A 22,825-nucleotide genomic window follows, 5' to 3' on the forward strand; every position below is an offset into this window, starting at 1 on the left:
TTTGAACGGAAAAACGAGTGGCTTTGGTTGCCACCATATTCGATGGATATTAAAGAGGATCTGCTATAAGGAAAGTTAGAAATCAAGGGAAGTGATCAGGAACAGAGATCTATAGTTAGAATGGAGGAGATCTAAATTTCTAATTATAGAGATCTAAATTTTGAAATAAGCGGAAATTAGATTGATGTTTCCCACAAACGACGCCAATATTCCATAGTGGAACTAGAGTTGATTGGTAAACAAAGAGGCAGAGCTACCTATGGTGGTTCTGGGCTTCTGATGCGATGGATATGGGATTGATCTACAAAGTTAGTACTCAAACGCTCAAGTTAGCAAGAGAGTAAAAAATAGTGTACGAATTGGAATGGATTTGAGTACTTGAGAAATGGTGTGTTTTCCTTTTTAAATGAGAGAAGAGGTTGGCAGTTGAAAGCATGAAGTGAAACATGAATCATAATTAGTCGTTAGATTGATCTAAACAGTCAGTAGAACTCCTTTATGCAGAATTACTTATTCAAAGGATAATTAAAGTCTACATGTTTTATGTTTTACTCTTCTGACCTTGTTATTAAGCCTTTATCTTTAGGCGTCGTGGACAACACAAAACAAAAATATTTTGCTAGAATAAAGTATAACTTGAGATGAAAAGAGTAATATAACGAAACCTTTTTATATTTATTGTCTGTGTTTTGAAAACCAGTTGAGAAAATCTATAAGAAAAAAAGAATTCTATCTGATTTGTAACAATAAAATTTATTTTAAAAAATCTAATTAAGTCTAAAGAAAGACTTAAAATCCCAAAATGAAATAGTAAATTTTGACTTTTGATTAAAGAGGGATCCATATTTATTATTAATAATTATTTGAGGAATTTTATGCAATTTGTTTTACTAATAATTAAAAATATTACATGTGTCATTGTTGCACAATTTACCCTTATAAACAAGGTGTTTTGGGGAAGCTTTGTGTTATATGCATTTGGGTTGAGTCAATGTACATTTCTTTTGTCTAATCTTCTCTATAATTTCATATTTTCCCTTGCATCATGTTCTGATCAGATTCTGTGTATTTTCGCATCCAAACTCACTCTTTTCTTAGTCCTTTTTTTCAATTAACTTTGAAGAATATAATAAATTTTTATTTCTCTACATTGTCCTCAATTATTTTTTGTCATACTCATACTTTTATTTTGTTTTCAGGGAATATGGCTTGTCCTCAAAAAGATGGTACCACTCTACTTCATCATTTTTACAAATTTGATTGATTTTTTTATCGATTTGATTTATACATAGATCTATACATATTCAGACACTATGTTTTTTCTTTGGATTATTTACAGGATCAAACAAAACACATCCTTTATTTGGGCAAGAATGACTTGATTTTGAGGTAATTTTACTCAATTAAAATGTTATTTCTTTTCAATTTGAGAATTGTATCTAATGTCAATAATTATTGATTGATTCACATCACATGTTTCTTCTCTATACATTGATTTAAAATAGGTTTTTATTAGTTTTTTTTTATATGAAACAGATATTAAATGGTTCTGCTTTATACCCTTTAGTAATGCCTGGATAAACTTAGAAAACTTGTGAATTAATTCTAAAACCTCATGAAACGAGATACTAACCTGAAGTGTTGTCAACATTTCTATAAATTTTTCAAACATTTCTGCCTTATCTTCATGTACCAATTTCTTCTTAATGAAGGGGTAAGGTGGTTTTAAGTAATCCGATAATTATGAATTTGGATTACTCAAGACTTGCTTCTTTGTTCTCCTCCAATGGGAGTTTTTATCTATCAGTTGATCAATGGTGAATCCTCTTTCCTCTTCGTCACCCTGATTTCCACTCTCCTTTTTTTAATCACATATTCTTCTTTCTCAACCACATCCTCTTTAATTTTTTCATCTTCACCCTTTTCGGTAATCACCCAAAAACCTATTTCTACAGCCTTGCATGATTCATTCTTAGGATTATCTACAGTGTTACCTGCATCTCTAAATTTTTGATCGACACATCATGCTTTCTACTCATTATTTCATGGTTCTTATTCACCTGATCAAATCTACTCATCATTTCATGGTTCTGCAAGGTCTCTTCTAACTGTGAAGGTTCAAACAGAGCTTGTTGGCCGTGTTGCATACCCTGATTAGCACTTGAATTTTGATTATTGCTCCAACAAAAATTCGGGTTATCCTTCCATTCTAGATTGTAGGTGTTGGAATAAGGGTTGTTCTTCTAAAAATTAGCAAATTGGACTTCTTCGCTTGACCCTTCCAAAGAGAACCTTTCATTTGCATGTTCTCATCCACAAAAATAAAACCTAAGTGTTTGTACCTGGCCCACGTTAGCTTTACCTAAGTTGCTTTCAACTAGCTTTTTATTTAATAATTCAATATGAGCTAACAATGCAGTATGGGTATCAACAACTAACATACCTTTGGGCGTGCCCACAATTTCGATTTTTACTGATCTTTCACTTTTTGAATGGTTATGATTCATACACATCTTCTCAATAAGGTATTTTGCTTGTGGTTTGGTCATTAATCGGATAGTGCCTCCCGCAGAAGCATCCAAAACATGTGTGACTGACTCTTGAGACCTTTAATGAAATTTTTCATCTGCTCCATATTATTCATATTGTGATTCGGGCATCTGCGTCACAAAAGTTTGAATCTTTCCCATGAGTCATAAAGCGACTCAGTTTTATGTGCTCGAAATTTACAATCTCTGCTTTTCACTCGGTAAACTAAGTAGCAGTGAAGAATATTTCTAGGAATTTTTCCTCCAATACCTTTGAAGTTAGAATTGTTCCATTTGGAAGGCAAAGTAACCAATCCTTAGCCCTTCCAATTAGTGAGAACCCAAACAACCTTAATTTAACTTGGTCTTCAGTGGCATCAGTTGGTTTGTACATCAAAGTTATTTTGTAGAAGCATGCAAGATGCTCCCACAGGTCTTTAATCGCACTCCGGTTGAACGGATTGTCTCTTAAACCTGAAGCAAAAAATTATTAATATCAAAGTTAGTAGGGTTTGCTGGTACAAACCCTCTCAAAACATGTCCTTGATCGGTTCTTTTACAGTAATCCCCCGTAGTTTGGGGTGGTATAACTGCCATGGTGATTTCCTCTTTAGGGTCAGAATAAATCAGTGGTTGATCTTCAGCTAAGATCCCTTGAGCTATATTTGCCTCTCTGACTGCTATCCTAATAGCACGTGCAGTTATTTCAATTTCTAGACCAAATGGTGTCAACACTGATCCTGAGCTGTGCATACACAAATAGGAAATACCTCAGTAGCACTATGATTATTAAGAAAATAAAATAAAAAAGATTAAAAATAACATGTTGCATAAACATCGCCTTGTTGAAATATCGACAGTCACCGACAACGACGCCAAAGACATGATAACTTCTCAGCAAGTGTACCAATAATGTCGCAGTAATAAAAAGATCGAATCGATAGGGACTTCTCTTTAATAAGACAAATTGTGTGCAATATATAGAAAATAGGAAAAAGGGGGGACGAGGTTTGAGTTTGCAATGCGAAAATTAAATAAGTGTTTGAACAAAATTACGAAAGCGGACAGGTTGTGTTTAGAATTCTCTATTTCTCTATAGTTGATGTTTGATGTCTTATATGAATGATCCTATCACTATAACCTCACAGGAAATTAACAAATCCGTTATAACCGATCCCTCGCGAAATAACTCACTAATCGCTACTCGGAGCTTCTCATCCCTAGTCCACCAACATAATTAAGATTATGTGATGCATATAACGTTAATTCCATATGCCACTACTCGAGGTCTCCTATTCCTATTCAACCAACATAAGTACAATAATTTCCATAGGTCCAACACATTGACTAATGGTCAGTATTCTCTATGTTCCCACAATCAATATAAAAGAGTATCTCACATCAAAATCATTAATAACAACAAGCAATTGGATAGGATTATAGATCAAAAAGTTTATACAAAGTCAAATCAACATATTACCCAACAATATTGAAATATGTTCATCATAACACAACCTAACCTAGAGGATCTTAGCTACTCATAATTCAGATTATAATCCCAAAATGATAGATGAAAATAGCATGTGAATTCCCTTGAAGTAATGGCCTCCAATGACTTCCAAAGCCCTAAAAATCATCCTTGATGATGTAAAAATCATGATTTGCTCTCCAAAATTCGTAACCCTTACCAAAGTGCAGAATTTCCCCTTAAAAAGAGATCAGAATGGATCAAACGCATTAGAAAGAGCCTAGAAAAAGGGGTCATCGCACACGTGATGACTTGCATCGCGCACAATGTAACCTTTATGTTAGTATCGTGTGTGCGATGATGCGCGTGATTGACCCAAATTGCACTCTTTTGCTCCCTTTTTCACCTAAATTTTCATTAAGTACAATCTCTTCATACTTAGCTATTTTCCTCATTCTTTGGTCTTTCTTCTTCATTTAAGCTCATATTTCACTTGTTTTGATCCGATTCTTCGACTAAATTAATGGAATAACAGACTATCATCAAGGGGTGAGCCCATATTTGAAACTTTGTACCTTGCTTTCTTTGTGTGTATGAGAGTTGGCATAGTGGAAATTTTGATTGCTTTAGGCATACACTTATGGAATTTTAGAAAGCACCCATGAGTTTTTGTGATGGGGGTTTGATCTCTTTTGCTTGTACCCTAAACTCATTGTTACCTTACATAATCATGATGAAAAGAGAGAGTTTAGTTTTAAAGTTGTTGTTTCTTTAATCAAATAACATAATACATTATAGTAGTGTGTTATTGCATTTACAAAACAACTGCATTAAGATAACCAGGTGGCATAGCCACTATTTATTTGCCACCGGGGACGTGGTGGTTAGCTTTGACTTCACATGGATCAACCACTTGTACTTTTCTAGCAGAGATGATATGCCTTACTTGTAGGAGGCCAGATAATCATATCTCGAAACTGTCTGATCACAAAAGCTAAATTAATATCCATATATTTTCCTTGCCTTCTTTCTGATCCTGCTGCAAAGCCTTATAGATCATTTATCCCCCATATATGTAAACATTTATCATTATAGGCTCGTCATAGAAAAATAACAAGGAGTCCTTAGATGATGAAGAGGCCAGTATCTGTCACATGAAAAATCATCAAGATGATGAGGTAACCTCTTAGTTTTCTTATCAAGATCTTTTCTACATTTGTAAGAAGCTAATAAAAGAAACAAGTAAATTAGAGAAAACTTTTCTCTATTTCCAAGGATACTAACTCTTCCCTTGAATCTAAAACTAAGACCTATTGGAAGAAATATAAAATCTTAGGGAGATACAAAATGTTCTAATATATAAATCTTTCACTTCGAATGAAGAAGTAGATGGACTTATCAAATGATATGAATGTGATGCTTTGAAAAATGAAATTTGTGATCTTCAAAAAACACTTGGCAATTTTACTAAAGGAAGAGACAACTTGAATATTTTGTTAGGAAACCAAAAAGCTTCCTACAATAAAGTCGGTATTTGCTACAAACCCAAGAACAATAGTAAGAACTTTAGTAATATTTTTAATACAAAATCTACACCTCATTGAAAAATCTTAAAATTTAATTATAGAATAAAGATGGTCATACCACCATGTTCTTCTTCATTAAAAAGGGTAACCAAAACAAATAATGACACTCTCCTTCATACTTTTATAAAAGGCATTTTGATCACAAAATGAAAAATATATTTTTCTCATCACATCCTTGTGTTTCTAATATAAAATCTAGTGGTGAAAATATTTCTGAAACTAATAGTATATGACTCAAAATGGTCTACATACCTAATGTTAAGACCTAAGTTTTTATTTCATGAAGCATGATTTATAGTTTCAAACGCTAAATGGTACCTTGATAGAGGCTGATCAAAGCATATGACCAGTTGAAACTTTATTCTTCTCATTCACTCCTAAGTATGGAGGTTAATTCTCTTATGTTGATAAAAACAAGGGAAATTTCTAGGTTTTGGTATTGTTGGTAAGTCCCCCAATCCAACGATTGAGGGGGTTCTTTTGGTTTAAGGGTTAAAACATGATTTACTAGGAAAGCTTATTTTTTTCTAAGAGATGAACTAGGAATCTTAAATAAATCATGCATGGATTAATATGATGAATTGTTTCTTCTCCTTCTTCTTGCTCCCTTTATCTAAATGATTATATGTGATTTATGTGAAATTTTTGTTTCCCGCCTTTTTGATTATGCCAAAGGAGGAGAAGTATACTCTTAGGGGGAGTAGAGCATACTCTTTACTCATCTAAGGAGGAGTTTAATAACTCCAAAATTTATTTATCTATTTTCTTGTTTACCACCTCCTTGTGAGATGAATTTTCATCATAAAAAGGGGGAGAATATTGAACTATGTGCTTGCAGGTATGGAGCTAAGGATCCTAATATGGTTGACTATCTTGGTGTTTTGATGATAACCATGATGACACTTGCTGAAGTTTGTGGTGATATCTTTTCAACTCCTAGGTGATAGTGATTAACTTGAAGATATATCAAGTCTTTTCAAGTATAAGATTTAAGGTTCTAGTCAAGTGCTTATATGATAGGTGTATCTAGCAAAGGAATTTGAAAGCTTCAAAGTTGTGAAAGAGAGGAAGTGTGAAAGCTCATCGGGTCGTGTATGTCTGAGTGACTAGAGTGTTATGAAAGTAGGAGAGTAACTCCTGATGTACTCAGGAAACTCACACACACACATACTTTTTTTTAAAGGTCTCTCTTTATTTGAAAAAATCACCTAAAAATGTTCTTAGGGCATATCTAAGTGATTAAAGGAGTGTTTGATTGATTGGAAATATTTTTCTAACTAAAGAATCCATTAGACCTAATAACCTAATCAATTATTTTTTATTGTTTGCGTAAAAAAATGATTGGAACATTCTCTTAATGACCGGTAATAGCTAAATAACAAAACCTTCCATTTGTGGCTTGAAAAATCAATTATTGGGGGTCAATAATCAATCATCCTATAAATTTGGCCCATGGTTTGTTTCCTTTTTTATTTGTATTTTATCATATATAAAAGAGGCCTCTCCTCATTCGAAAACACATAAAAATTTAAAGTTTTCCTATTTCTTACCATTTTATTGATATCCTCTTCTCTATTAAATATTTTCTCTCAACCAAAGTTGCCTTAGTGCCTTGTGAGTGAAAACTACAAGTGAGGAAAGTGTTCTACTAGTGTCGTGCTATTGTTTATTTCAAGAGTTCGATTCTCTTAAAGGTTCGTGTTTGGTTCTTGAGATAAACCAGTGAAATTTTATTTTTGGTGCTAGAACTTAGTTGGTAAAATTATTGTTTAGTTATTGAGATTAGTTGGTAAAATTTGTACTTTGTTTGTGAGCTCGGCCCATGTAAAAGCTCATGTTTGGTTGGGGGAATAAGCCAATGTAAAATATCTTGATTCACTTGTAACGAAGGTTCGTGGGATAACTTGTAAAAGCTTGAGATTATTATTAAAACTCTTAATAATATCTCTTAGGGATAGGAGTCAGCTAACATTTGGCAGAACCTGTTTAAATCTTAGTGCCATCTTTCTAACCCTAACTCTTTAATTTCTTTCATTTACTTTAGTATTTCAAATTATTTTCGCTGCTTTTCTCTCTGTCTTTTTACTAATACAAATTGTTGTTTTAAGTAAGAAAACTTTTAAATTAATCACTAAATTTAAATACCACAATTCACACCCTCATGTGCTTGAATTCAATTGTCCAACAGAAAGCATGTAGGTTGGACTCTTCATATTGCCACAACTTCTCCTTTTTTAGCCTCATTTTCTCGAAAAGATATGAGTACATGATGTCATGAGAAATGCAACCATCAATAAAATCATGAGAGGTACTGAAGTTAGCGGTTATGTTCATTATTAATAAAGGGAAGACCTCGTTCGGGATCCCCTTTATTTTATGTCAGTCGCAGAATCCAAGGATTGGCGTCTCCGACTTTTTGGTCGAAGTGCTTCCGTCCTTCTTGATGACGACCATCAACTTGATAATCTTCCTCTTTGTCATACCTTTGGAGGGATTCCTTTCCCTCATGGAATTACTAGTGATGGAAGTGATGTATTTTAATTTCCCCATATGTCTTTCCTCTTACCTAGTATTGATATCCTTTTCTTTGGCCCAACAACAACTTTGACAATTTTCTTAGGATATTGCTCCCTTTGCAGGAAACTTTTCTTCTTTGAGGAGTCTTCCTTGAATTTCTTGTTATCCCTATTATACTCATTTAACTTTTATTTATTATTCACCCCTTCAATTGCATCTTTCACTTGAATATAATCATTTGCGTTATGGTTGTGACTTTTGTTGAAATGATATTATTTGGACTGGTTTGTTCCAGAAGACTTTCTGACTAGATACAAGTTCCTAATCTCTACTTCTTTGAACTCTTTGTTTGTATATTCTTTCCAAATTTTATCCTGTGAAGTGTTAAATGGAGCATAAGCATCAAATCATGACTAAGGTCCACACTCTCTTTCTTCTTTATGGTGACAAACATCTCTCTCTGACAGAAGGCTAGGTCCGGAATTCCATGATCCCCAGTTGATCCACATGACCAAGAGTTTTCACTCATAATTGATGAAATATTATTCCCTAATAAGTAAATCTTTCAAACTATGGGTTTCCATTAGTCTTATATTTTCCCAAAATTTGCAGTTCAACCTCAAAATTCTAAGATTCATATGTCCAATCCTTTATTTGTGCCCCTATGGCTACTACCATTTTGGTAAAATGGTCAATGTACATGCATAGGGTTTCCTTCTTCCGTGATTAATCCCATTGATAATGCCCATAAAAGTGGGTTAACACTTTCGTGCAGTGAAGTTGAAGGTAAAGGCTTTGCATAAGTCTTTCCATGAATATATGCTTCTACATAGGAGGATTTTGTACTAGGTCGTTGCATATCTAATTAGGATTAGTGAAAAGAGTTTTCACTTTACAACCTCGTCGATAAGGTAGTAATCCAATCAATCGTCCACGTACTTGACATGTTTGTTTGGATCCCAATCTCATCATAGCTTTGGACTTGAGAGATTTTTTTATCGATCTCAGGATTCTGCTCTCTAAGATGCATGGGGATAAGAGATTTCTCTTCCTTTTCGAGATTGGAGCATCTTTTTCATATTTCTCCCTTCTACGAGGATGGCGGACCACTATGAGGGAGTGTGACTGTTGCTTCCTCCTTCACGAATGAGGGAAGGAGTATGATGTATTTGATGGCGTCAACCTGATGATATGGAACTTCTCTTCTAGGCGTTGTCGTCCTAACTGAGGCCAATTCTAGAACGACAATTTGATTTCTTTGGGAGACTACATTTTTGTCCCACGTTGTTCTTCGGGTTAACTTATTGTAGGCTATCTTCAATTCTGAATAGTCTTTCTCATAGGGCATCTTAGTTCTGCTGCTGAACGATGTTGTAAATACTATTCAACATATTGTTTTCTCCTTGTACATCGAGGTTAGCCTATGATAGCTGAAAGCCAAAAAACATTTCTTGTCTAGGTATCATAGGCAGTGATGGAGGCTTGAGCGAAAGCTGACCCTGATAAAATTGTTGCACAGATCTGGGGCATAGAAAAGGCTGGAAAATTCAATGGTCTGCTCTAGGTTGAATAAGATTGAATAAGATGTTACTTAAAGGAAGAGACAAAGATGTCACTAGGACTGGATCATCTACTATTTTAGGAAGAGGTAGTGGATCTCTGACAGCTTTAATAGTGGCGCCAAAAGCTTACCTTTGAACGGAAAAACAAGTGGATTTGGATGCCACCATATTCGATAGATATTAAAGAGGATTTGATATAAGGAAAGTTAGAAATCAAGGGAAATGATCAGGAACAGAGATCTATAGTTAGAATGGAGGAGATCTAAATTTCTAACCGTGGAGATCTAAACTTTGAAATGAACGGAAATTAGATTGATGTTTCCCACAAACGACGCCAATATTTCATAGTGGAACTAGAGTTGATTCGTAAACAAAGAGGCAGAGCTACCTACAATGGTCTTGGACTTCTGATGTGATGGATATGGGACTGATCTACAAACTTAGTATTTAAACGCTTAAGTTAGCAAGAGAGTGAAAAATAGTGTACGAATAGGAACGAATTTGAATACTTGAGAAATTACGTGTTTTCCTTCTTAAATGAGAGAAGCGGTTGGCAGTTGAAAGCGTGAAGTGAAACATGGATCATACTCAGTCGTTAGATTGATCTAAACAGTCAATATAACTCCTTTATGCAGAATTACTTATTCAAAAGATAATTAAAGTCTACATATTTTGTGTTTTACTCCTCTAACCTTATTATTAAGCCTTTATCTTTGGGCGTCGTGGACAACACAAAACAAAAATATTTTGCTAGATTAACGTATAACTTGAGATGAAAAGAGTAATAAAATGAAACCTTTTTATATTTGTTGTCTGTGTTTTGAAAATAATAATAACCAGTTGAGAAAATCTATAAGAAAAAAAGAATTCTATCTGATTTGTAACAATAAAATTTATTTAAAAAAATCTAATTAAGTCTAAAGAAAGACTTAAAATCCCAAAATGAAATAGTAAATTTTGACTTTTGACTAAAGAGGGGTCCACATTTATTATTAATAATTATTTGAGGAATTTTATGCAATTTTTTTACTAATAATTAAAAATATTACAGATGTCATTGTTGCACAATTTGTCCTTATAAACAAGGTGTTTTTGGGAAGCTTTGTGTTATATGCATTTGGGTTGAGTTAAGGTACATTTCTTTTGTCTAATCATCTCCATATTTTCATATTTTCCTTTGTATCATGTTCTGATCAGATTCTGTGTATTTTCACATCCAAACTCACTCTTTTCTTAGTCCTCTTTTTCAATTAACTTTGAAGAATAAAATATATTTTTTATTTCTCTACATTGTCATCAATGATTTTTTGTCATACTCATACTTTTATTTTGTTTGCAGGGAATATGGCCTGTCCTCAAAAAGATGGTACCACTCTACTTCATCATTTTTGCAAATTTGATTGATTTTTTTTATCGATTTGATTTATACATAGATCTATACATATTCAGACACTATATTTTTTCTTTGGATTATTTTCAGGATCAAACACAACACATCCTTTATTTGCGCAAGAATGGCTTGATTTTGAGGTAATTTTACTCAATTAAAATGTTATTTCTTTTCAATTTGAGAATTGTATCTAATGTCAATAATTTTTGATTGGTTCACATCACATGTTTCTTCTCTATACATTGATTTTCAATTGATTTTTATTAGTTTTTTTTATATGAAACAGATTTTAAATGGTTTTTCTCTAGTCTGATTCGTCATCTATAAAATTGATAAATATTATGGATCAAGAATATATAGTCAAATGTGTTTACTGGGTTGGTTGTGAAAAAGTTTTATTTAATATTCTGAATTTTATTTTGGATCATTATATTTTCTTTGTTTGCAAATATTTGTTTGAATATGTTGATCACTAAAATGATTTTTTTTCAATTTATTTTATAAGTTCAATGTATTTGCTCTAAAATTTAGAAAAAAAACATTTATTATTTAAAACCTTTCAGTTATATATATATATATTCTATTTTATACAAAGTGTAATTTTATTTTTTTAATTTATTTTTTATATAAAGTTGGTTTGTAACGTCACAGAATTGTCACTTTATATAAAGTTGGATTGAAATTTTTACAATACACTTTCTCATTTCTAACACTTTTAAATTATATATGTAAATATAATCGGAAACGAACTTTTGATTTTCCCAATACATTTTTTCACATCTAATATTCTTTTAAAATTTAGTGTATGAATATAAACGATGGACATCCATGTTTTGATCGATAAATTTTAATATTATTTTAAAATTTGATATAATTTATTTTTATTAAATCAATTTATATATTAAAATATATCATTTTATATAAACTCTTTCAATATTTTATTTTTAATAAATGTAAAATTTGTTTTTTTTTAAAAACTATATATGTTTTCAACTTAAAAGGCTTAAATATATTAATTCAGATAAATGTTTATAAAATAAGTCGAGCAAGAAAAGTATGATATAGAAATAAACTTTATGTATTTTTTAGCCGTTACTTTTCTGAAGTCAACTATTTTTAATTTTTTAATAAAAAAATAATACTTCAAATTTTAAACTAATTTTATCATTACGATATTGCTTAGAATTTTCACACATTTCATTGAAATATTTCCCTTTTTTTTTAACATTCGTTTGACCATTTTGTAAATTTAAGTACATTTCATTGAAATATTTCCCTTTTCTCTAACATTCGTTTTTGTCGAAATTGTTTATTCAATTTTATTTTGATTATTTTGTAAATTTAAGTACTATTTTGTAAATTTTATTGAAATATTTTTCTTATCGTAACTATTTTGTAAATTTAAGTATTATTTTATCAATATTATATTTAACTATTTTTGTAATAAGTGAGACTTTTGAAATGAAAATTATATATATATATATATATATATATATATATATATATATATATATATATATATATATATATATATATATATATATATATATTTGTGTGTGTAATAGTGGAATTAGAAGGGTCTATAAGGGGGCGTTTCACATATCGTCCTTTCAAAGTCGCCTTTCTTATGGTTCGAGCACGTATTTGTGGGATAAGACGTCCCTTCTTTAGATATGTCGTCTAAATTTCGTCCATATATCGTGATCGTGGGGGATGACGTGTGTTTGGTCCATGACAATGCAGAAGGAGTCGTGGGAGTTAACTGCGCTCCCTGATTACCACCAGGGAATCAACAATTTATTTTCTAGGTGGTTGTTATTTCTAAGGAGACCTTGGATTTAGGCACAATGTTCTTATATATACATCGACACCACAATTGAGAAATTAAAACCGAACTAGAATATAGAAATACACACATACAAAGCTTATCATCCTTACGTGAGCTAGCTCTCAACCTCGCAACAAATATTGAAGCCTCTAACATCCCTTAGTCACTAGGAGTTGTAACGCATTTGTACTTTCAACAAGTATAATTGGCGTCCATTATGATCCCCTGATAAAATTAGTCTGGGTAACACTCATCGTTACCCACTATTGCTTTCACCATCTTCTTACGAGGATGTTTCAGAAAAGTTTCAAGAAGGATGTCAATACCATCATCTGAGGTTTCGTGCACGCACAACGGACGAGGGTGGGTGAGGGATCTAGCTCCTCTTGGAGAAGGTATGCTTGAGAGGTGATAACAATAAGCATTATGCCTGTTAAGACTTCTTGAACCTCAGGGAGAGACTAAGAGCCCATAATTACCTTTTCGAGGGAATACATAGTCAATGTTCTCCCCCATAATAATGATCACATGGTCATCACAATCCAGTACACCAATTGGGTTGTGAACCGAGTGTTGATCGTCCTTGGAAGCTCAATGAATGTCTTGTTCAAGAGCACCTTCTATGGGATCCAACTTGATCCTAATAACATCAAATTCTTCCTCGGATCCCTGATTGGCCTTTCCGGTGAGCAGGTGCATGCTAAGGGTCACATCACACTCAAAACAACATTCATTTCATGGATGAGCGCCAAAACCATTTAAGTGAGGTATCTTGGGGTATACGCCAATGTCCCCTTACAATTCCATCATATGAAGTCATGCTCTTAACTTGTAAGGGATTATCTTGTCCACTATTCATTTAAGCCTCAAATACCCGCTACTAGATGGCTCGTTGGTACAGTTAAAATGGACCAAGCAATCACCCGAGAATGTTATCATAGTAGCCTAGAAATGACGATGGAACCCACTGTCATGGGCATCATCCCTTGTCTAGAGGTAATTGAATTTGATACTATAAGATGAGACCTTAGGTTGGGGTAGATAGTGAAAGGCTTACCCCAATACAAGATTTAAAAGAGGTCTAGATTGGGCCTTTGCACCGCCAAATCACCAAGCTAGGTACCTCTTTGTCAAAGTCTCAAAGTAGATTTGTTCGTCTGAGCTCCCTCTGATGTGTTTGACATTGATACAAGTGTAGTGTGTAATCGAATCACCATAGATCCCGCGGTCAAGCCAGTATCTCAACGGAAGCGCAAAGTTGGTGATCAGAAGATAACAACCAATCACGAAGAAGTACAGAAGCTAGCAAGCTTCAGTTTCTTAACAGAGGTAAAATACCCGTCATGGTTGGCTAGAAATGACGATGGAACCCACTGTCCTGGGCACCATCCCTTGTCTAGAGGTAATTGAATTTGATACTATAAGATGAGACCTTAGGTTGGGGTAGATAGTGAAAGGCTTACCCCAATACAAGATTTAAAAGAGGTCTAGATTGGGCCTTTGCACCGCCAAATCACCAAGCTAGATACCTCTTTGTCAAAGTCTCAAAGTAGATTTGTTCGTCTGAGCTCCCTCTGATGTGTTTGACATTGATACAAGTGTAGTGTGTAATCGACTCACCATAGATCCCGCGGTCAAGCCAGTATCTCAACGGAAGCGCAAAGTTGGTGATGAGAAGATAACAACCAATCACGAAGAAGTACAGAAGCTAGCAAGCTTCAGTTTCTTAACAGAGGTTAAATACCCGTCATGGTTGGCTAATGTGGTCTTGGGAAGAAAGGCATCAAACAAATGACATATGTGCGTTGATTTCACTAGCCAAAATGATGTCTTCCCCAAAGATCCACGGTCTCTTCCAAACATATATCACCTGATTGATGGGTCTTCGGGTTACAAAACATTGAGATGGACCTCAAAGATATACCCAAGACAACATTCATGTCCAACCGTGTCAACTACTATTAAAATGTCACACCATTTGGGCTTAAGAATGCATGTTCCACCTATCAGAGACTCGTGGATATGGTGTTCTCAAAATAGATAGGTTACAACCTAGAGGTTTACATTGTTGATATGATAGTTAAGATGTTAGAAAAGGAGAGTCACACAACAGACTTAGAAGATATCCTAAGGTCAGTTAGGAATTATAACATGCGTTTGAACCTAGCTAAGTGCTCATTTGGAATACAATTAAGTAAATTGTTGAGTTTCATTCTCACCAAAAGGGGCATAGAGGAAAAACTAGACAAATGTTAAGCCATCATATACATCATAAGTCCCTCCAAAATTAAGGAGGTTCACTAACTAACCGGCCATTTAGTTGTGCTATCTCGTTTTTTTTTTCATATGCACGTGACAAGGCTTTCCACTTCTTTGTCACGTTAAAGAAAAAGGAGAGGTTTGGATGGACGTGTGAACACAATATGTCATTCTCAAAACTGGAAGTGTTCCTAGCATCATCGCCATCTTGACACACATGATAACAAGTTCGCCTTCATATCTTTACTTATTTGTTACTGACCATGAGTTAAGCTCAACACTCATCCAAGAAATAGATAAAGTGTAATGACCTTTCTATTCCATGAGTAAAGTGTTCAGGGGCGCTGAGGCTAGATATCAAAAGATATAAAGGCTCGCATTGGCCGTTTTGGTAACCACAAGAAAGCCCGTGCCTTATTTTTAGGGACATATCATATTGGTAAAAATAGACTACCCCATACGTCAGATTCTCAAGAATCCAGATCTAGTAGGAAGGATGGTATCTTAGGCAGCTGAGTAAAGTGAATATGAAATCTAATACATACCCAGGGGAATCATCAAATCACATGCATTGGCAAATTTTTTGACAGAGTTTAGAACGCCGGTTGGACCCTTTCCGATTGACGGTGCTTCTAATGTGAAAGGGAGAAGCACTAGGATAATGTTGTAAGGTCCAGATGACCCGTTGATCGAGAAATCACTGAAGTTTGAGTTAAAAGTTAGCAATAATCAGGTCAACTACGAAGCTGTCATCATTGACATGTCCCTCGCCCTAGAAGTGGGCACATAAACTCTAAAGGATAAGAGCGGCTCTTAGTTGGTAGAATAACAACCTTTTGATGAGTACCAAATGAAGGATCTTCAGCTCAACATTTTTTAAAAGAAGTTATGTGATTTGTTAGAGCGTTTCAAAACTTTCGAGATAATGCATGTGCCTAAGGAGTTGAATTTTAGGGCGAGACTGTTTTTCATGCTTTCCAGTTTGAAGAAAACAGGGTTCAACTACAAAGTAATACAAGAAACTCATGTTATCCCTAGAATCAAGGCGATGGAAATCAATATCGATTCCGCCCAGGTTGGTAGTTGGATGACGTCTATCATTCATCACTTGCAATCAGGTGAACTATCACAAGACGAGTTAGAGGCGAAGTAAATCTGCAAACATGAAACAAAGTACACTCTGATATCAGGAAAGCTCTATAAATTTGGAAGAGTCTTTCCCGTGTTAAGTTTCTTGGGTGAATAAGAAATCGCCTTGGTCATATATGAAGTTCACTAAGGGGCTTGCGGAAGCCATATTGGTGGATGAGCTTTGGCTCACAAGCTGCTAAGGATTGGATACTACCGGCCTTCAGTAAAGAGGCACAACATGGAGTTTGTCATGAAATGTGGAAAATTCCAGAGGCACGCTAGTGTACTTCATGCACCATTTGAACTCCTATTACCACACCCTAGCAATTTTATCAGTGGGGAGTGGACATTCTAGGACCTTTTGCCATAGCTCTTTACTAGTTAAAGTTTATGATCGTGAGAGTGGACAACTTTACGAAATTGATAGAGGCATAAGCCATGTCCAAGATTATGACAGAAAGGGTTCGCCGCTTTTATTGGTAAAAGATTATGTGTAGGTTTGATTTATCTAGAATTATTGTGTCAGACAATGGAACTCGATTCACCAGGACTGCTATGATCAGTTTTTGCAATGACCTGGGAGTACAAATCAAGTTCATTTCAGTCATTCATCCAGAGGTGAACAGGCAGGTGGAATTTAAAAATATAGTATTACTGAAAGGGGATTAAGAAAAAGCTTGATAATGCCAATGGATTGTGGGACGAGCAATTGCATAAACTGTTGTGGTCATATCACACCACCCCTTATTAAACTACCAAAGAAACTCCTATTACCCTAGTGTACGGGGCGAGTGCCATGCTGCCTGTCGAAATTAATACGCCTTCATGGTAACATTCTTAGTTCAATAAGAAGGACAATGGGGTAGGGTGAATATATTTCACTGACCTAATTGATGAGGCAAGAGATGTCACCGATATTATAGATTTCTTCGACAAACAAAGGAAAGCCAAGAGATATAACTCTAAGGTTGTTCGAAGAGAAATGCAAGAGGCCGACTTAGTACTACCACAAGTCGTCGTGCCAGCCTAACAAGGAAAGATGCAACCTAACTGGGAAAAACAATATGCATATATCATAAGTTGTCTAATGAAGCCTACAAGCTCAAAGAATTGGATGGACGACTCATTCCCTGAACTTGGAACTCAGTCAGTTTGAGATATTATTACAGTTGATTGGTAAAAAGGAGAGTCACATGTTTATAAAATCCCTTGTAAACAGCTTCTATTATTTGCAATATGTTATTATGATTTGGATGTCGACTTAAAATGTTGGCCTTCAACGGGAATATCCTTGCCTCCTTATGGAGTAATTAAATTGACGTACTTCCACAAAAAGATCTTTTTTGTCCTACTAGGTAATTCAATTTCTAGACTTCTACACGAAGATCCTTGTCGTCCAATAGAGTAATTAAATTGTTGGACTTCCACATGAAGATTCCTTCCGACGTTCGGGGTAATTAAATTCCTCGACTTCCACAGGAAGATCTTTTCTGCCCTACGGGGTAAATACATTGCTAAACTTCCACAGCAAGATCCTTTCCTCCATACGTGGTAATTTAATTGATGGACTTTCACAAAAAGTTCATTGCTGCCCTACGAGATAATTAAATTGTCGGAATTCCATGAGAAGATCATTTTCTCCCTACGGGGTAATTAAATTACTAGACTTCCACAGGAAGATCCTTGCCGCCCTATGGGGTAATTAATTTGTTGGACTGTCACAGGAAGAACCTTTCCGCCCTATGGGGTAGTTAAATTGTTGGATTTCCACACAAAGATCCTTGTCTCTCTAAGGGGTAAATACACTACAGAGAGATCTCTTGCCACCCTAATGGATTACACAACTAAGTCTCGTCAGGAAGAATCAACTAAGTATCACTTGAGGGATTCAACTAAATCTTGCATGAGGGACTCAACTAAGTCTCATTAGGAAGATTCAAATAAGTCTCATTTGAGGGACTCAACTAAGTATTGTCAAAAAGACTCAACTAAGGGCTCAACTAAGTCTTGTTAGGAAGACTCAACTAAGTCTCGTCTGAGAGACTTAACTAAGTTTCGTGTGAGGGACTCAACTAAGTCTCGTTAGGAAGACACAACTAAGTATCTAGTGATTGACTCAACTAAATCTCGTCAAAAAGACTCCACTAAATCTCCCTAGAGGGACGTAACTAAGTCTCGTCAGGTAGACTCAACATAGTCTTGTAAGGAAGACTCAACTAAGTCTTTCCTAAGGGACTTAACTATGTCTCTCATGAGGGACTCAACTATGTATCGTTATAAAGACTCAATTAAGTCTTGATTGAGGAGTTGAACTAAGTCTCATCAAGAAGACTCAACTAAGTCTCGTATGAGGGAATTAAGTCTCGTCGGGAAGACTCAACTAAGTCTCACCTAAGAGACCCGATTAAGTATCTTCAGGAAGATTAGAGTCATGCATACAATTTTGATAAAACCCTTGTAAAACGTTCAAAGATGAGAAATGAAACTAAATCATTCCGGCCTCGACAAACCATCTTACTTGAGGAATTGTGTAGTGGTGTAATTGGAGAGACCCTCAAGGAACATAGCGGAAGTATGCGTCTCGCTTATTGAGAGTACAAATTCTAGTGATTTATTTAGGAAACCAAAAATTGTTTTATAATTTGGTTAAATTTAATTATTAATTGTTTACTGTGTAAAATAAGTTTATTCATACAAATAATTTTAAAATACTTTCAATTATACTATATAATATTTATTTTTAATAGTGCAAAAAATTCAACATAAATATATAGTTGGATTTTGTGTTTTAAATATGAAATGAGACGTAGATTCTTACTCTTTTTTTTTTTAAACATGTATGCATAATTGAGTAAAATAATGAAAATGTTTGCATAATAAATGCAACTAATTATTCACATGTTAGGGGCTAAAATTCATTTAAGAATCTAGCAAAAGTAATTTCTGCATAGTTTGATATTATACATGTTTGTTTTAACAGGGACAGCAACCTGAACGGGATCTCCAATCAGAAGTTTTTGAAACTCTTCAAAACCAAAACAATGTTTTAGGTTCTACACCTTTGGTAAATACTAATTAAGTTCTCACTAGTTTACTTTACTAATTTAAATTTGATTATACATAATTGTACTAGTAACGTTAATTAAATAATTTGCGACTTTCAGTATGACTTGGATGGACTAGGACGACAAATCGCAACTCAAAATCAAGTCCAAACCTCTGAGCTTATACCAACTTCCTCAAACTATACAAATAATGTTGTTCAAGATTTTTCTATGTATCAATCTTCACAGAGCTCTATGATGCAGAATGTTTTCTATCCACAGTCTCAAATGTTAATGCATCCAAATTTCTATGAGCCACAAATGTTTACTGCAAATCCAGTCATGAATTATCAAACGGCTCAAAGTTCCAGGTGATTTATGAGTTTTTTTAAAAATAAATATTCAACTTAGAAAACAGATATTGTGTCTCAATGTGAGTGACTCACAATTTTATATGGTATTTCTAAAATGTCTTAAAATTTTATTATGTTCTTTTATTGAGATAATGGTGCTTATAGGTTGGAGCACCAGAACCAAGACTACAATCAAATTCATGCTCCTAACATTAGAGGTCCACAATATGCTCCCAACTACATCATGTATGATTCTTTCACTTCTTATAACAATCACTTTATTACTATTTTGTTACGAATATATTAATTATTTTATTTACAAACATACTCTCTATAATTATGCTCCCTCTTCTTCAATTGGTAATAAACATTATGATATAAACATAAGCGTATAAAATAATATCAAATGTCAAAAATTTAATACTATTTCTGAATTTTTTTACTCTTATGATGTAGTCGTATTTTAGAGATAAAAGTAGTCATTATTAATTAACTAAAAATAAATACATGAAACTATTTATTGATTATTATATGTATTCAGACCATCGCAAGATCAGTTGTTAACAACACCAGTGTATCAAGCAACTCAGAGTCCTCAAATGTTGGCTGATTCTTATTCACAATTTCAACTTCCAAGCCAACAAACTTTTTCACTAGAAGATATCAATACTAGGTATCAAAATATCTCTCTTCAACTTAGTTGATTCTTATGTGTCGTTTATATTTATTTATTTTGTAGTATATATATATATATATATATATATATATATATATATATATATATATATATATATATATATATATATTACTTTAAAGAGAAAAAGCATGAAGTCCTGAGAAAAATATTGGTTATTATTTATGCAAGACCCTATTAAAATATTGAACCTTTTTCAATAGCGGAATCCTTATTTAATGAAGTTGATATTTACATTATACCAAATCCTTTATGTAGACAATTAAAGCTCAAGACCAAAAATTTACAACCCAAACCCAAACATACAAGTTATATTTTGACTTCAATACAACAGTTAAATGTTGTATTCAACTTCTACTACTTCGACTAGCCACTTCGAGATACTCAAATGTTAGTTTTCTACAAAAGTATGAATTATAACAAACACACCACCTAATTCATGTTTTTGAGACTTCTCATCTCAATGTTTTTCTTCAACTTGTCGAATCTGATTTTTTTTAGGGATTTGGTGAGTATATCAACTAGTTTTCATTCTGTCTTGCAATACTCATGTTTAAGTTTTCTTTTGTAAACTTAATCCCTCAGAAAATGATATCTTCTGTGTGTGTGTGTGTGTTTACTTCGACTTTGACACACTACATGATTCATTAGATCAATAGTTGACTTATTGTAACAAACAACTTTATTTTCCTAGGTTCCATTATCTTGAGCTCTTCGAGCAACATCTATATCCATGTTGCTTGATATGTTGCATATGATATAACCACATACTCAGCTTCATAAGATGACAAATCCACAATGTTTGACTGCCTTGAGCTCCATGAGATTGTAGTGTCTTCAATCATGAATATGTAGCCTACAATACTCTTTTCTCGTCTTGATCTCCACTGAAATCTGAAATAGTGTAGTCATATACTTCTGCATCTGTCATGGTCTTCTTCTGCCTCGACATCAACACATCATGATCAATTGTACCTTCAATGTTTCTCAACACTCTCTTGACTACTATGAGATGGAATTCTTGGGGTTTCTCCAAGAATCTGCTTAACAATATGACATTTTGACAGATATTTGTCATGGTGTTGCAAAGATACCTCAAGGATCCAATGATTTGCTTGTACAATGTTGCACTTACAAACTCATCATATGTATCCTTCCTCAACTTTGCTCCAGTTTCTAATAGCGTAGTAGTTTCATTATAATTACGCATCTTGAACCTCGTCAAGATATCTTGGGCATACTTCTTCTAGTGCAAGAACACTCATTCACCTATGTTTTCGAACTACATCCCTAAGAAATATGACAAATTCCCTAGGTCGTACATTTCAAACTCATGCATCAACTTCGACTTGACTCCTTTTATCTATGATTCATCTGCACCTATAATCAACAAGTCATCTATATACATGCATAAGATGATTCGGTTGACATTACATGTACTATTGACATACACTCCATGTTCGGAGACACACTTTGTGAAACCCACTTCGATCAGGAAGCTATATATTCTTTTATTCCAAGCTCTTAGGGCTTGCTTCAAACCATATAGAGTCTTCCTCAATTTGTACATCTTCGACTCCTGCCCTTTGATTTCGAATCTTGGTGGTTCGCTGACATACATTTCTTCTTCCAGAGGTCCATTAAGAAATGTTGCTTTTACATTCAACTGAGGATCTTCCACCCTCTGTATGTTGTCGTCGATACAACAATTCTGATTGTCTCCATCCTTGCAACAGGTGTGTAGACTTCGTCAAAATCAATACCAGGTTTTTGCAGAAAACCTTTCGCAACTATTCTTGCCATTATGCTTGGAAAATTCACCATTTGGCCTTCGTTTCAACTTGTAAACCCACTTCACGTCAATTGGATTCTTGATTTACTCTTGGACAAGCTCCCATGTCTTGTTCTTATTGATTGCCGTAAGTTCTTCTTTCATGGCTGCTAGCCAATTCGAGTCATTCATGACTTGATCCAAATTCATTGGTTCTGCTTCAGCCATCATCATTACTTCTTCTATTAAGTCACCATATGCATCGACTACTTGATCTGGAAGTCTCTCATATCCAGCCAACCTTGTCGACTTAGTTCTTGCTCTACTTGATCTTCTAACATTCTCCTCAGGTGGTCCTTCATTTTGATTGGGCGTGGCTTCAGTTTATTGATCTTCTTCAAACACAATTGTAATTGTATCTGATTTTTGTTGAACTGACCCATGACTCTAATCCCACCTTTTTCCTTCATCAACTAGAACATCTCGACTTATCATAAGTTTATCAACATTTGGTGAATACAAATTATATGCATTATTCGAATGATAATCTATGAGCACAATGGTCTGACTTCGATCATGTAGCTTCTTCCTTAATTGTTCAGGTACATTCCTTAAGCAAATTGATCCAAACATTCTAAGATGACTAACATTCAGCTTCACACCTATCCAAGCCTCGTAAGGAGTCCTATCGACT

General features: G+C 34.2%; 1 protein-coding gene across 1 annotated transcript in view; it reads left to right on the top strand.

Annotated features, from left to right (window-relative positions):
• The first annotated feature begins 1,050 nt into the window (after window positions 1-1,050).
• LOC127088232 (uncharacterized) overlaps window positions 1,051-22,825 on the top strand; it is a 33,545-nt gene continuing 11,770 nt past the window's right edge. Inside the window, exons 1-7 of the mRNA XM_051029144.1 lie at window positions 1,051-1,065; window positions 11,001-11,027; window positions 11,142-11,191; window positions 19,250-19,333; window positions 19,434-19,684; window positions 19,832-19,912; window positions 20,208-20,339. Coding sequence (XP_050885101.1) covers window positions 11,006-11,027; window positions 11,142-11,191; window positions 19,250-19,333; window positions 19,434-19,684; window positions 19,832-19,912; window positions 20,208-20,339 — 620 coding nt within the window. The 5' untranslated portion in view covers window positions 1,051-1,065; window positions 11,001-11,005. The remainder of the gene's footprint in view (window positions 1,066-11,000; window positions 11,028-11,141; window positions 11,192-19,249; window positions 19,334-19,433; window positions 19,685-19,831; window positions 19,913-20,207; window positions 20,340-22,825) is intronic.

The sequence above is a fragment of the Lathyrus oleraceus genome, chromosome 5 (assembly GCF_024323335.1).
Source record: "Lathyrus oleraceus cultivar Zhongwan6 chromosome 5, CAAS_Psat_ZW6_1.0, whole genome shotgun sequence".
NCBI lineage: Eukaryota > Viridiplantae > Streptophyta > Magnoliopsida > Fabales > Fabaceae > Lathyrus > Lathyrus oleraceus.